The sequence below is a fragment of the Eucyclogobius newberryi genome, unplaced genomic scaffold (genome assembly GCF_026437365.1).
Source record: "Eucyclogobius newberryi isolate DKJ021-1_F unplaced genomic scaffold, fEucNew1.0.hap1 SCAF_207, whole genome shotgun sequence".
Lineage (NCBI taxonomy): Eukaryota > Metazoa > Chordata > Actinopteri > Gobiiformes > Gobiidae > Eucyclogobius > Eucyclogobius newberryi.
Genome location: NW_027315843.1, coordinates 77723 through 94386, shown reverse-complemented (window position 1 = coordinate 94386; position 16664 = coordinate 77723). Strand labels below are relative to the sequence as shown.

The 16664-nt window shown below is 48.1% G+C and overlaps 1 protein-coding gene across 1 annotated transcript in view; it reads left to right on the top strand.

Annotated features, from left to right (window-relative positions):
* The window catches only part of LOC140370066 (collagen alpha-1(XII) chain-like), a 140914-nt gene that overhangs the window by 54970 nt on the left and 69280 nt on the right, over positions 1–16664 (top strand). The window contains exons 11-14 of the mRNA XM_072457001.1: positions 1498–1627; positions 1740–1885; positions 2266–2392; positions 4968–5104. Of these exons, the coding sequence (XP_072313102.1) occupies positions 1498–1627; positions 1740–1885; positions 2266–2392; positions 4968–5104 (540 nt within the window). The remainder of the gene's footprint in view (positions 1–1497; positions 1628–1739; positions 1886–2265; positions 2393–4967; positions 5105–16664) is intronic.

Genomic DNA, 16664 nt, shown 5'->3' with positions numbered 1-16664 from the left:
GTCAGTGTTCTCTCTGTGCAGATGTCTGTGTGTTCTCTGTGCAGATGTCTGTGTTCTCTCTGTGCAGATGTCAGTGTTCTCTGTGCAGATGTCTGTGTTCTCTCTGTGCAGATGTCAGTGTTCTCTCTGTGCAGATGTCAGTGTTCTCTCTGTGCAGATGTCTGTGTGTTCTCTGTGCAGATGTCTGTGTTCTCTCTGTGCAGATGTCAGTGTTCTCTCTGTGCAGATGTCTGTGCTCTCTCTGTGCAGATGTCTGTGTGTTCTCTCTGTGCAGATGTCTGTGTGTTCTCTGTGCAGATGTCAGTGTTCTCTCTGTGCAGATGTCAGTGTTCTCTCTGTGCAGATGTCTGTGTTCTCTCTGTGCAGATGTCTGTGTGTTCTCTGTGCAGATGTCTGTGTTCTCTCTGTGCAGATGTCTGTGTTCTCTCTGTGCAGATGTCTGTGTTCTCTCTGTGCAGATGTCTGTGTGTTCTCCGTGCAGATGTCAGTGTTCTCTCTGTGCAGATGTCTGTGCTCTCTCTGTGCAGATGTCTGTGTGTTCTCTCTGTGCAGATGTCTGTGTGTTCTCTGTGCAGATGTCAGTGTTCTCTCTGTGCAGATGTCAGTGTTCTCTCTGTGCAGATGTCTGTGTTCTCTCTGTGCAGATGTCTGTGTGTTCTCTGTGCAGATGTCTGTGTTCTCTCTGTGCAGATGTCTGTGTGTTCTCTGTGCAGATGTCAGTGTTCTCTCTGTGCAGATGTCTGTGCTCTCTCTGTGCAGATGTCTGTGTGTTCTCTCTGTGCAGATGTCTGTGTGTTCTCTGTGCAGATGTCAGTGTTCTCTCTGTGCAGATGTCAGTGTTCTCTCTGTGCAGATGTCTGTGTTCTCTCTGTGCAGATGTTAGTGTTCTCTCTGTGCAGATGTCTGTGTTCTCTCTGTGCAGATGTCAGTGTTCTCTCTGTGCAGATGTCTGTGTGTTCTCTGTGCAGATGTCAGTGTTCTCTCTGTGCAGATGTCAGTGTTATCTCTGTGCAGATGTCTGTGTTCTCTCTGTGCAGATGTCTGTGTTCTCTCTGTGCAGATGTCAGTGTACTCTCTGTGCAGATGTCAGTGTTATCTCTGTGCAGATGTCTGTGTTCTCTCTGTGCAGATGTCTGTGTTCTCTCTGTGCAGATGTCAGTGTTATCTCTGTGCAGATGTCTGTGTTCTCTCTGTGCAGATGTCAGTGTTCTCTCTGTGCAGATGTCTGTGTTCTCTCTGTGCAGATGCCTGTGTTCTCTCTGTGCAGATGTCAGTGTTCTCTCTGTGCAGATGTCTGTGTTCTCTCTGTGCAGATGTCTGTGTTCTCTCTGTGCAGATGTCTGTGTGTTCTCTGTGCAGATGTCTGTGTTCTCTCTGTGCAGATGTCTGTGTTCTCTCTGTGCAGATGTCTGTGTTCTCTCTGTGCAGATGTCTGTGTTCTCTCTGTGCAGATGTCTGTGTTCTCTCTGTGCAGATGTCTGTGTTCTCTCTGTGCAGATGTCCGTAGATGGCGAGACCATGTCTGTGGTGCTGCTGGACCTCACTCCTCTGACCGAATACAGAGTCAACGTTTTCACTGTCGTGGGTGAAGTGACCAGTGAACCACTGACCGGGACCGAGACCACACGTGAGTCTGACCCCTTCCACATGGTCCTGGTCCAGACCATGTCCAGACCTGGTCCGGTCCTGGTCCGGTCCTGGTCCGGTCCTGGTCCGGTCTCACAGGTGTGTCTCCTCAGTGCCCCTGGCCGCGCCCTCTGACCTCCAGGTGTTTGATGAGAAGGTGACGAGCTTCAGCCTCAGATGGACTGAAGCTCCAGGAGCCTCAGGATACATGATCCTCTACAGGGCCCTGAACGCCACTGAGGGCCAGATGGAGAGAGAGGTGAGGCTGCTCTGACCCTCTGACCCTCTGACCCTCTGACCTCTGTCCCTCTGTCCCTCTGTCCCTCTGACCCTCTGACCCTCTGACCTCTGTCCCTCTGACCTCTGTCCCTCTGTCCCTCTGACCCTCTGACCTCTGTCCCTCCGACCCTCTGACCCTCTGACCCTCTCACCCTCTGTCCCTCTGACACCTTTCTGGTGTTTGATTGTCTCTGTGACGTTTCTTCTGGTGTTTGATCGTCTCTGTGACGTTTCTTCTGGTGTTTGATCGTCTCTGTGACGTTTCTTCTGGTGTTTGATCGTCTCTGTGACGTTTCTTCTGGTGTTTGATTGTCTCTGTGACGTTTCTTCTGGTGTTTGATTGTCTCTGTGACGTTGTAGCTTCGTGTTGGTCCGGTGACTTCGGTGGAGTTGACAGAGTTGACGCCCATCACGGCCTACAGAGTCCAGCTGGTGGCGCTGCACGGGGAAAGCGTCTCGCAGTCTCTGGAGGACACCGGGGTCACACGTAATGACCTCACACTCAACCACAGTCCATATGTCCATCCATGTGTCCATATGTCCATATGTCCATCTGTCCTTATGCCCATATGTCCATATGTCCATCTGTCCTTATGCCCATATGTCCATATGTCCATATGTCCATATGTCCATCTGTCCATGTGTCCATGTGTCCCAGGGTCTGTTGAATTTGTCCATATTTTAGTTTCCATCAATAATTTCTGGTGCTGGAGTTTTACAGAAGAAACATTGTTTTAAACTTTTATTCCTCTTGAAAGAAACGTCTGAAACTGAAGACGTGAGTTTAGATCTGGTCCAGTGGAGTGGTGTACTTGTGTACATGTGTACATGTATACTTGTGTATATGTGTACATGTGTACTTGTGTACTTGTGTACATGTGTACTTGTGTATATGTGTACTTGTGTATATGTGTACATGTGTACACGTGTACTTTTGTACATGTGTACTTGTGTACTTGTGTACATGTGTACTTGTGTACATGTGTACTTGTGTACATGTGTACTTGTGTACTTGTGTACATGTGTACTTGTGTACTTGTGTACTTGTGTACATGTGTACTTGTGTATATGTGTACATGTGTACACGTGTACTTTTGTACATTTGTACTTGTGTACTTGTGTACATGTGTACTTGTGTACATGTGTACTTGTGTACTTGTGTACATGTGTACTTGTGTACATGTGTACTTGTGTACTTGTGTACATGTGTACTTGTGTACATGTGTACATGTGTACACATGTACTTTTGTATATGTGTACATGTGTACTTGTATACATGTGTACTTGTGTACATGTGTACATGTGTACTTGTGTAAATGTGTACATGTGTACTTGTGTACTTGTGTACATGTGTACTTGTGTACTTGTGTACATGTGTACTTGTGTACTTGTGTACATGTGTACGTGTGTACATGTGTACATGTGTACTTGTGTACATGTGTACTTGTTACTTGTGTACTTGTGTACGTGTGTACTTGTGTACATGTGTACGTATGTACATGTGTACATGTGTACTTGTGTACTTGTGTACATGTGTACATGTGTACATGTGTACTTGTGTACATGTGTACATGTGTACATGTGTACGTGTGTACGTGTGTACTTGTGTACTTGTGTACTTGTGTACATGTGTACGTGTGTACATGTGTACTTGTGTACTTGTGTACATGTGTACATGTGTACTTGTGTACTTGTGTACTTGTGCACGTGTGTACGTGTGTACATGTGTACATGTGTACATGTGTACATGTGTACATGTGTACATGTGTACTTGTGTACGTGTGTACGTTTGTACATGTGTACATGTGTACATGTGTACTTGTGTACATGTGTACGTGTGTACATGTGTACATGTGTACGTGTGCACATGTGTACGTGTGTACATGTGTACATGTTTACATGTGTACATGTGTACATGTGTACTTGTGTACTTGTGCACGTGTGTACGTGTGTACGTGTGTACGTGTGTACTTGTGTACTTGTGTACTTGTGTACATGTGTACGTGTGTACATGTGTACTTGTGTACTTGTGTACATGTGTACATGTGTACTTGTGTACTTGTGTACTTGTGCACGTGTGTACGTGTGTACATGTGTACATGTGTACATGTGTACATGTGTACTTGTGTACGTGTGTACGTGTGTACATGTGTACATGTGTACATGTGTACATGTGTACATGTGTACATGTGTACATGTGTACTTGTGTACATGTGTACGTGTGTACATGTGTACATGTGTACATGTGTACATGTGTACATGTGTACTTGTGTACTTGTGCACGTGTGTACGTGTGTACGTGTGTACATGTGTACATGTGTACATGTGTACTTGTGTACTTGTGCACGTGTGTACGTGTGTACGTGTGTACGTGTGTACGTGTGTACGTGTGTACTTGTGTACGTGTGTACTTGTGTACGTGTGTACGTGTGTACATGTGTACGTGTGTACTTGTGTACGTGTGTACATGTGTACTTGTGTACTTGTGTACTTGTGTACGTGTGTACATGTGTACTTGTGTACTTGTGTACGTGTGTACATGTGTACTTGTGTACATGTGTACGTGTGTACTTGTGTACGTGTGTACTTGTGTACGTGTGTACGTGTGTACATGTGTACATGTGTACATGTGTACTTGTGTACATGTGTACGTGTGTACTTGTGTACGTGTGTACTTGTGTACGTGTGTACGTGTGTACATGTGTACATGTGTACTTGTGCACGTGTGTACGTGTTTACATGTGTACATGTGTACATGTGTACATGTGTACTTGTGTACGTGTGTACGTGTGTACATGTGTACATGTGTACTTGTGTACGTGTGTACGTGTGTACTTGTGTACGTGTGTACGTGTGTACTTGTGTACGTGTGTACATGTGTACTTGTGTACTTGTGTACTTGTGTACGTGTGTACATGTGTACTTGTGTACTTGTGTACTTGTGTACTTGTGTACTTGTGTACGTGTGTACATGTGTACTTGTGTACTTGTGTACTTGTGTACTTGTCTACATGTGTGGAAGCGTCAGAGCCAAAGGGGACACACAGTGTGCTTGTGTGCAGGGCCCCGGGCCCCCGCTGGAGCCCTGAGGATCACAGACGTCACTCACAGCTCCATGAGACTGAACTGGGACGCAGCTCCGGCCCCGGTCCAGAAATATATCATCACCTACAAACCTGAGGAGGGCGACATAAGAGAGGTACAGAGTCCAGAGAGGCCCAAAGACCTGGTTTAGTCTTGGTTTAGACCTGGTTTAGACCTGGTTTAGTCCTGGTTTAGACCTGGTTTAGTCCTGGTTCAGACCTGGTTTAGACCTTGTTTAGACCTGGTTTAGTCCTGGTTTAGACCTGGTTTAGACCTGGTTTAGTCCTGGTTTAGTCCTGGTTTAGTCCGGGTTTAGTCCTGGTTTAGACCTGGTTTAGTCCTGGTTTAGTCCTGGTTTAGTCCGGGTTTAGTCCGGGTTTAGACCTGGTTTAGTCCTGGTTTAGTCCTGGTTTAGTCCGGGTTTAGTCCTGGTTTAGTCCTGGTTTAGTCCGGGTTTAGACCTGGTTTAGACCTGGTTTAGACCTGGTTTAGACCTGGTTTAGTCCGGGTTTAGACCTGGTTTGGACCTGGTTTAGTCCTGGTTTAGTCCTGGTTTAGTCCGGGTTTAGACCTGGTTTAGTCCTGGTTTAGTCCTGGTTTAGTCCGGGTTTAGACCTGGTTTAGACCTGGTTTAGACCTGGTTTAGACCTGGTTTAGTCCTGGTTTAGACCTGGTTTAGTCCTGGTTTAGTCCGGGTTTAGTCCTGGTTTAGACCTGGTTTAGACCGGGTTTAGACCTGGTTTAGTCCTGGTTTAGTCCTGGTTTAGTCCGGGTTTAGACCTGGTTTAGACCTGGTTTAGACCTGGTTTAGTCCTGGTTTAGTCCTGGTTTAGTCCGGGTTTAGACCTGGTTTAGACCTGGTTTAGACCTGGTTTAGTCCTGGTTTAGACCTGGTTTAGACCTGGTTTAGTCCTGGTTTAGTCCTTGTTTAGACCTGGTTTAGACCTGGTTTAGACCTGTTTTAGACCTGGTTTAGTCCTGGTTTAGTCCTGGTTTAGACCTGGTTTAGTCCTGGTTTAGTCCTGGTTTAGTCCGGGTTTAGTCCTGGTTTAGACCTGGTTTAGACCGGGTTTAGACCTGGTTTAGTCCTGGTTTAGTCTTGGTTTAGTCCGGGTTTAGACCTGGTTTAGACCTGGTTTAGAACTGGTTTAGTCCTGGTTTAGTCCTGGTTTAGACCTGGTTTAGACCGGGTTTAGACCTGGTTTAGTCCTGGTTTAGTCCTGGTTTAGTCCGGGTTTAGACCTGGTTTAGACCTGGTTTAGAACTGGTTTAGTCCTGGTTTAGACCTGGTTTAGACCTGGTTTAGTCCTGGTTTAGTCCTGGTTTAGTCCGGGTTTAGTCCTGGTTTAGACCTGGTTTAGTCCTGGTTTAGTCCTGGTTTAGTCCGGGTTTAGTCCGGGTTTAGACCTGGTTTAGTCCGGGTTTAGTCCTGGTTTAGACCTGGTTTAGTCCGGGTTTAGACCTGGTTTAGTCCTGGTTTAGACCTGGTTTAGTCCGGGTTTAGACCTGGTTTAGACCTGCTTTAGACCTGGTTTAGTCCTGGTTTAGTCCGGGTTTAGACCTGGTTTAGACCTGGTTTAGACCTGGTTTAGTCCTGGTTTAGTCCTGGTTTAGTCCGGGTTTAGACCTGGTTTAGACCTGGTTTAGACCTGGTTTAGTCCTGGTTTAGACCTGGTTTAGACCTGGTTTAGTCCTGGTTTAGTCCTTGTTTAGACCTGGTTTAGACCTGGTTTAGACCTGTTTTAGACCTGGTTTAGTCCTGGTTTAGTCCTGGTTTAGACCTGGTTTAGTCCTGGTTTAGTCCTGGTTTAGTCCGGGTTTAGTCCTGGTTTAGACCTGGTTTAGACCGGGTTTAGACCTGGTTTAGTCCTGGTTTAGTCCTGGTTTAGTCCGGGTTTAGTCCTGGTTTAGACCTGGTTTAGTCCTGGTTTAGACCTGGTTTAGACCTGGTTTAGTCCTGGTTTAGTCCTGGTTTAGTCCGGGTTTAGACCTGGTTTAGACCTGGTTTAGACCTGGTTTAGTCCTGGTTTAGACCTGGTTTAGACCTGGTTTAGTCCTGGTTTAGTCCTTGTTTAGACCTGGTTTAGACCTGGTTTAGACCTGTTTTAGACCTGGTTTAGTCCTGGTTTAGTCCTGGTTTAGACCTGGTTTAGTCCTGGTTTAGTCCTGGTTTAGTCCGGGTTTAGTCCTGGTTTAGACCTGGTTTAGACCGGGTTTAGACCTGGTTTAGTCCTGGTTTAGTCCTGGTTTAGTCCGGGTTTAGTCCTGGTTTAGTCCGGGTTTAGTCCGGGTTTAGACCTGGTTTAGTCCGGGTTTAGTCCTGGTTTAGTCCTGGTTTAGACCTGGTTTAGTCCGGCTTTAGACCTGGTTTAGACATAAATCACATTTGACCTTTTCCTCTCAAAGATAAAACGTCTCAGACTGAAAAATGACTCTAAAGATTAAAAACTGAACAAACATCAGAAACGTTCAGCGGAAAAAAGCCTCGAGCAGCGAGAGACACGAGAATGAGACACGAGTCAAGAGAATGAGACACGAGACACGAGAATGAGACACGAGACAAGAGAATGAGACACGAGACAAGAGACACGAGACACGAGACACGAGAATGAGACACGAGACACGAGAATGAGACACGAGACAAGAGACACGAGACACGAGAATGAGACACGAGACACGAGAATGAGACACGAGACACGAGACACGAGACAAGAGAATGAGACACGAGACAAGAGACACGAGACACGAGAATGAGACACGAGACAAGAGAATGAGACACGAGACAAGAGACACGAGACACGAGAATGAGACACGAGACAAGAGACACGAGACACGAGAATGAGACACAAGACAAGAGACACGAGACAAGAGACAAGAGACACGAGACACGAGACAAGAGACAAGAGACAAGAGACAAGAGACACGAGACAAGAGACAAGAGACACGAGACACGAGACACGAGACAAGAGACACGAGACACGAGACACGAGAATGAGACACGAGACACGAGAATGAGACACGAGACAAGAGACAAGAGACACGAGACACGAGACACGAGACACGAGAATGAGACACGAGACACGAGACAAGAGACACGAGAATAAGACACGAGACAAGAGACACGAGACACGAGAACGAGACACGAGACACGAGACACGAGAATGAGACACGAGACACGAGACATGAGAATGAGACACGAGACACGAGACACGAGAATGAGACTTGAGACACGAGACACGAGACACGAGAATGAGACTTGAGACACGAGACACGAGACACGAGAATGAGACACGAGACACGAGAATGAGACACGAGACATGAGAATGAGACACGAGACAAGAGACACAAGACACAAGAATGAGACACGAGACAAGAGACACGAGACACGAGACAAGAGACACGAGACACGAGACACGAGAATGAGACACGAGAATGAGACACGAGACACGAGACACAAGACAAGAGACACGAGACACGAGACAAGAGACACGAGACACGAGAATGAGACACGAGACAAGAGACACGAGACACGAGAATGAGACACGAGACAAGAGACACGAGACAAGAGACACGAGACACGAGAATGAGACACGAGACACGAGAATGAGACACGAGACAAGAGACACGAGACACGAGACAAGAGAATGAGACACGAGACAAGAGACACGAGACACGAGAATGAGACACGAGACAAGAGAATGAGACACGAGACAAGAGACACGAGACACGAGAATGAGACACGAGACAAGAGACACGAGACACGAGAATGAGACACAAGACAAGAGACACGAGACAAGAGACAAGAGACACGAGACACGAGACAAGAGACAAGAGACAAGAGACAAGAGACACGAGACAAGAGACAAGAGACACGAGACACGAGACACGAGACAAGAGACACGAGACACGAGACACGAGAATGAGACACGAGACACGAGAATGAGACACGAGACAAGAGACAAGAGACACGAGACACGAGACACGAGACACGAGAATGAGACACGAGACACGAGACAAGAGACACGAGAATAAGACACGAGACAAGAGACACGAGACACGAGAACGAGACACGAGACACGAGACACGAGAATGAGACACGAGACACGAGACATGAGAATGAGACACGAGACACGAGACACGAGAATGAGACTTGAGACACGAGACACGAGACACGAGAATGAGACTTGAGACACGAGACACGAGACACGAGAATGAGACACGAGACACGAGAATGAGACACGAGACATGAGAATGAGACACGAGACAAGAGACACAAGACACAAGAATGAGACACGAGACAAGAGACACGAGACACGAGACAAGAGACACGAGACACGAGACACGAGAATGAGACACGAGAATGAGACACGAGACACGAGACACAAGACAAGAGACACGAGACACGAGACAAGAGACACGAGACACGAGAATGAGACACGAGACAAGAGACACGAGACACGAGAATGAGACACGAGACAAGAGACACGAGACAAGAGACACGAGACACGAGAATGAGACACGAGACACGAGAATGAGACACGAGACAAGAGACACGAGACACGAGACAAGAGACAAGAGACACGAGACAAGAGACACGAGACACGAGACAAGAGACACGAGAATGAGACACGAGACAAGAGACACGAGACACGAGACAAGAGACAAGAGACACGAGAATGAGACACGAGACACGAGACAAGAGACACGAGAATGAGACAAGAGACACGAGACACGAGACACGAGACACGAGAATGAGACACGAGACAAGAGACACGAGACACGAGAATGAGACACGAGACAAGAGACACGAGAATGAGACACGAGAATGAGACACGAGACAAGAGAATGAGACACGAGACAAGAGACACGAGACACGAGAATGAGACACGAGACAAGAGACACGAGACACGAGAATGAGACACGAGACACGAGAATGAGACACGAGACAAGAGACACGAGACACGAGAATGAGACACGAGACACGAGAATGAGACACGAGACAAGAGACACGAGAATGAGACACGAGACAAGAGACACGAGACACGAGAATGAGACACGAGACACGAGACATGAGAATGAGACACGAGACAAGAGACACGAGACACAAGAATGAGACACGAGACAAGAGACACAAGACACGAGACAAGAGACACGAGACACGAGACACGAGAATGAGACACGAGAATGAGACACGAGACACGAGACACGAGACACGAGACAAGAGACACGAGACACGAGACACGAGACAAGAGACACAAGACACGAGAATGAGACACGAGACAAGAGACACGAGACACGAGAATGAGACACAAGACAAGAGACACGAGACAAGAGACAAGAGACACGAGACAAGAGACAAGAGACAAGAGACACGAGACAAGAGACAAGAGACACGAGACACGAGACACGAGACACGAGACAAGAGACACGAGACACGAGAATGAGACACGAGACACGAGAATGAGACACGAGACAAGAGACACGAGACACGAGACACGAGAATGAGACACGAGACACGAGACACGAGACAAGAGACACGAGAATAAGACACGAGACAAGAGACACGAGACACGAGACACGAGAATGAGACACGAGACATGAGAATGAGACACGAGACAAGAGACACGAGACACGAGACAAGAGACAAGAGACAAGAGACACGAGACAAGAGACACGAGACACGAGAATGAGACACGAGACACGAGAATGAGACACGAGACAAGAGACACGAGACACGAGACAAGAGACAAGAGACACGAGACAAGAGACACGAGACACGAGACACGAGACAAGAGACACGAGAATGAGACACGAGACAAGAGACACGAGACACGAGACAAGAGACACGAGACACGAGAATGAGACACGAGACACGAGAATGAGACACGAGACACGAGACAAGAGACACGAGAATGAGACACGAGACACGAGACAAGAGACACGAGACACGAGAATGAGACAAGAGACACGAGACACGAGAATGAGACACGAGAATGAGACACGAGACAAGAGACACGAGAATGAGACACGAGAATGAGACACGAGACAAGAGAATGAGACACGAGACAAGAGACACGAGACACGAGAATGAGACACGAGACAAGAGACACGAGACACGAGAATGAGACACGAGACACGAGAATGAGACACGAGACAAGAGACACGAGACACGAGACAAGAGACACGAGACACGAGACAAGAGACAAGAGACACGAGACACAAGACAAGAGACACGAGACACGAGACACGAGAATAAGACACGAGACAAGAGACACGAGACACGAGACAAGAGACACGAGACACGAGACAAGAGACAAGAGACACGAGACACGAGAATGAGACACGAGACACGAGAATAAGACACGAGACAAGAGACACGAGACACGAGACAAGAGACACGAGACACGAGAATGAGACACGAGACACGAGACACGAGAATGAGACACGAGACAAGAGACACGAGACACGAGACACGAGAATGAGACACGAGACAAGAGACACGAGACAAGAGACACGAGACACGAGAATGAGACACGAGACAAGAGACACGAGACACGAGACAAGAGACACGAGACAAGAGACACGAGACACGAGACAAGAGACACGAGAATGAGACACGAGACAAGAGACACGAGACACGAGACAAGAGACACGATACACGAGAATGAGACACGAGACACGAGACAAGAGACACGAGAATGAGACACGAGACACGAGACAAGAGACACGAGACACGAGAATGAGACACGAGACAAGAGACACGAGACACGAGAATGAGACACGAGAATGAGACACGAGACAAGAGACACGAGAATGAGACACGAGAATGAGACACGAGACAAGAGAATGAGACACGAGACAAGAGACACGAGACACGAGAATGAGACACGAGACAAGAGACACGAGACACGAGAATGAGACACGAGACAAGAGACACGAGACACGAGACACGAGACAAGAGACAAGAGACACGAGACACGAGACAAGAGACAAGAGACAAGAGACACGAGACACGAGACACAAGACAAGAGACACGAGACACGAGAATAAGACACGAGACAAGAGACACGAGACACGAGACAAGAGACACGAGACACGAGAATGAGACACGAGACACGAGAATGAGACACGAGACAAGAGACACGAGAATGAGACACGAGAATGAGACACGAGACAAGAGACACGAGACACGAGACACGAGAATGAGACACGAGAATGAGACACGAGACAAGAGACACGAGACACGAGAATGAGACACGAGAATGAGACACGAGACAAGAGACACGAGACACGAGACAAGAGACAAGAGACAAGAGACACGAGACAAGAGACACGAGACACGAGACACGAGACACGAGAATAAGACACGAGACAAGAGACACGAGACACGAGACAAGAGACACGAGACACGAGAATGAGACACGAGACACGAGACACGAGACACGAGACACGAGACACGAGAATGAGACACGAGAATGAGACACGAGACAAGAGACACGAGACACGAGAATGAGACACGAGACACGAGAATGAGACACGAGAATGAGACACGAGACAAGAGACACGAGACACGAGACACGAGAATGAGACACGAGACAAGAGACAAGAGACAAGAGACACGAGACACGAGACACGAGAATGAGACACGAGAATGAGACACGAGACACGAGACACGAGAATGAGACACGAGACAAGAGACACGAGACGAGAGACACGAGACACGAGAATGAGACACGAGACACGAGAATGAGACACGAGACACGAGAATGAGACACGAGACAAGAGACACGAGACACGAGAATGAGACACGAGACACGAGAATGAGACACGAGACAAGAGACACGAGACACGAGAATGAGACACGAGACAAGAGACACGAGACAAGAGACACGAGACACGAGACAAGAGACAAGAGACAAGAGACACGAGACACAAGACAAGAGACACGAGACACGAGACACGAGAATAAGACACGAGACAAGAGACACGAGACACGAGACAAGAGACACGAGACACGAGACAAGAGACAAGAGACACGAGACACGAGAATGAGACACGAGACACAAGAATAAGACACGAGACAAGAGACACGAGACACGAGACAAGAGACACGAGACACGAGAATGAGACACGAGACACGAGACACGAGAATGAGACACGAGACAAGAGACACGAGACACGAGAATGAGACACGAGACAAGAGACACGAGACAAGAGACACGAGACACGAGAATGAGACACGAGACAAGAGACACGAGACACGAGACAAGAGACAAGAGACACGAGACAAGAGACACGAGACACGAGACAAGAGACACGAGAATGAGACACGAGACAAGAGACACGAGACACGAGACAAGAGACACGATACACGAGAATGAGACACGAGACACGAGACAAGAGACACGAGAATGAGACACGAGACACGAGACAAGAGACACGAGACACGAGAATGAGACACGAGACAAGAGACACGAGAATGAGACACGAGAATGAGACACGAGACAAGAGACACGAGAATGAGACACGAGAATGAGACACGAGACAAGAGAATGAGACACGAGACAAGAGACACGAGACACGAGAATGAGACACGAGACAAGAGACACGAGACACGAGAATGAGACACGAGACAAGAGACACGAGACACGAGACAAGAGACAAGAGACACGAGACACGAGACAAGAGACAAGAGACAAGAGACACGAGACACAAGACAAGAGACACGAGACACGAGAATAAGACACGAGACAAGAGACACGAGACACGAGACAAGAGACACGAGACACGAGAATGAGACACGAGACACGAGACACGAGACACGAGACACGAGAATGAGACACGAGACAAGAGACACGAGAATGAGACACGAGAATGAGACACGAGACAAGAGACACGAGACACGAGACACGAGAATGAGACACGAGAATGAGACACGAGACAAGAGACACGAGACACGAGAATGAGACACGAGAATGAGACACGAGACAAGAGACACGAGACACGAGACACGAGACAAGAGACAAGAGACAAGAGACACGAGACAAGAGACACGAGACACGAGACACGAGACACGAGAATAAGACACGAGACAAGAGACACGAGACACGAGACAAGAGACACGAGACACGAGAATGAGACACGAGACACGAGACACGAGACACGAGACACGAGAATGAGACACGAGAATGAGACACGAGACAAGAGACACGAGACACGAGACACGAGAATGAGACACGAGACACGAGAATGAGACACGAGAATGAGACACGAGACAAGAGACACGAGACACGAGACACGAGAATGAGACACGAGACAAGAGACAAGAGACACGAGACACGAGACACGAGACACGAGAATGAGACACGAGAATGAGACACGAGACACGAGAATGAGACACGAGACAAGAGACACGAGACGAGAGACACGAGACACGAGAATGAGACACGAGACACGAGAATGAGACACGAGACACGAGAATGAGACACGAGACAAGAGACACGAGACACGAGACAAGAGACACGAGACACGAGACACGAGACACGAGAATGAGACACGAGACAAGAGACACGAGACACGAGACAAGAGACACGAGACACGAGACAAGAGACACGAGACAAGAGACACGAGACACGAGACACGAGACACGAGAATGAGACACGAGAATGAGACACGAGACAAGAGACACGAGACACGAGAATGAGACACGAGACACGAGACACGAGACACGAGAATGAGACACGAGACACGGGACACGGGACACGAGAATGAGACACGAGACACGAGACAAGAGACACGAGACACGAGAATGAGACACAAGACAAGAGACACGAGATACGAGAATGAGACACGAGACAAGAGACAAGAGACACAAGAATGAGACACGAGACAAGAGACACGAGACACGAGACAAGAGACACGAGACACGAGACACGAGAATGAGATACGAGAATGAGACACGAGACACGAGACAAGAGACACGAGACACGAGACAAGAGACACGAGACACGAGAATGAGACACGAGACAAGAGACACGAGACACGAGAATGAGACACGAGAAAAGAGACACGAGACAAGAGACACGAGACACGAGAATGAGACACGAGACACGAGAATGAGACACGAGACAAGAGACACGAGACACGAGACAAGAGACAAGAGACACGAGACAAGAGACACGAGACACGAGACAAGAGACACGAGAATGAGACACAAGACAAGAGACACGAGACAAGAGACAAGAGACACGAGACACGAGAATGAGACACGAGACAAGAGACACGAGAATGAGACAAGAGACACGAGACACGAGACACAAGACACGAGAATGAGACACGAGACACGAGACAAGAGACACGAGACACGAGAATGAGACACGAGAATGAGACACGAGACAAGAGACACGAGACACGAGAATGAGACACGAGAATGAGACACGAGACAAGAGACACGAGAATGAGACACGAGAATGAGACACGAGACAAGAGAATGAGACACGAGACAAGAGACACGAGACACGAGACACGAGAATGAGACACGAGACAAGAGACACGAGACACGAGAATGAGACACGGGACAAGAGACACGAGACACGAGACACGAGACAAGAGACACAAGACACGAGACACGAGACAAGAGACAAGAGACACGAGACACAAGACAAGAGACACGAGACACGAGACACGAGAATAAGACACGAGACAAGAGACACGAGACACGAGACAAGAGACACGAGACACGAGAATGAGACACGAGACACGAGAATGAGACACGAGACAAGAGACACGAGACACGAGAATGAGACACGAGAATGAGACACGAGACAAGAGACACGAGACACGAGAATGAGACACGAGACACGAGAATGAGACACGAGACAAGAGACACGAGACACGAGAATGAGACACGAGAATGAGACACGAGACAAGAGACACGAGAATGAGACACGAGAATGAGACACGAGACAAGAGAATGAGACACGAGACAAGAGACACGAGACACGAGAATGAGACACGAGACAAGAGACACGAGACACGAGAATAAGACACGAGACACGAGAATGAGACACGAGACAAGAGACACGAGACACGAGAATGAGACACGAGACAAGAGACACGAGACACGAGACACGAGACACGAGACAAGAGACACGAGACACGAGACACGAGACACGAGACACGAGACAAGAGACAAGAGACAAGAGACACGAGACACGAGACACAAGACAAGAGACACGAGACACGAGAATAAGACACGAGACAAGAGACACGAGACACGAGACAAGAGACACGAGACACGAGAATGAGACACGAGACACGAGACACGAGACACGAGACACGAGAATGAGACACGAGACACGAGACAAGAGACAAGAGACACGAGACACGAGACAAGAGACACGAGACACGAGAATGAGACACGAGACACGAGAATGAGACACGAGAATGAGACACGAGACAAGAGACAAGAGACACGAGACACGAGACACGAGAATGAGACACGAGACACGAGACAAGAGACAAGAGACACGAGACACGAGACAAGAGACACGAGACACGAGAATGAGACACGAGAATGAGACACGAGACACGAGAATGAGACACGAGACAAGAGACACGAGACAAGAGACACGAGACAAGAGAATGAGACACGAGACACGAGACACGAGAATGAG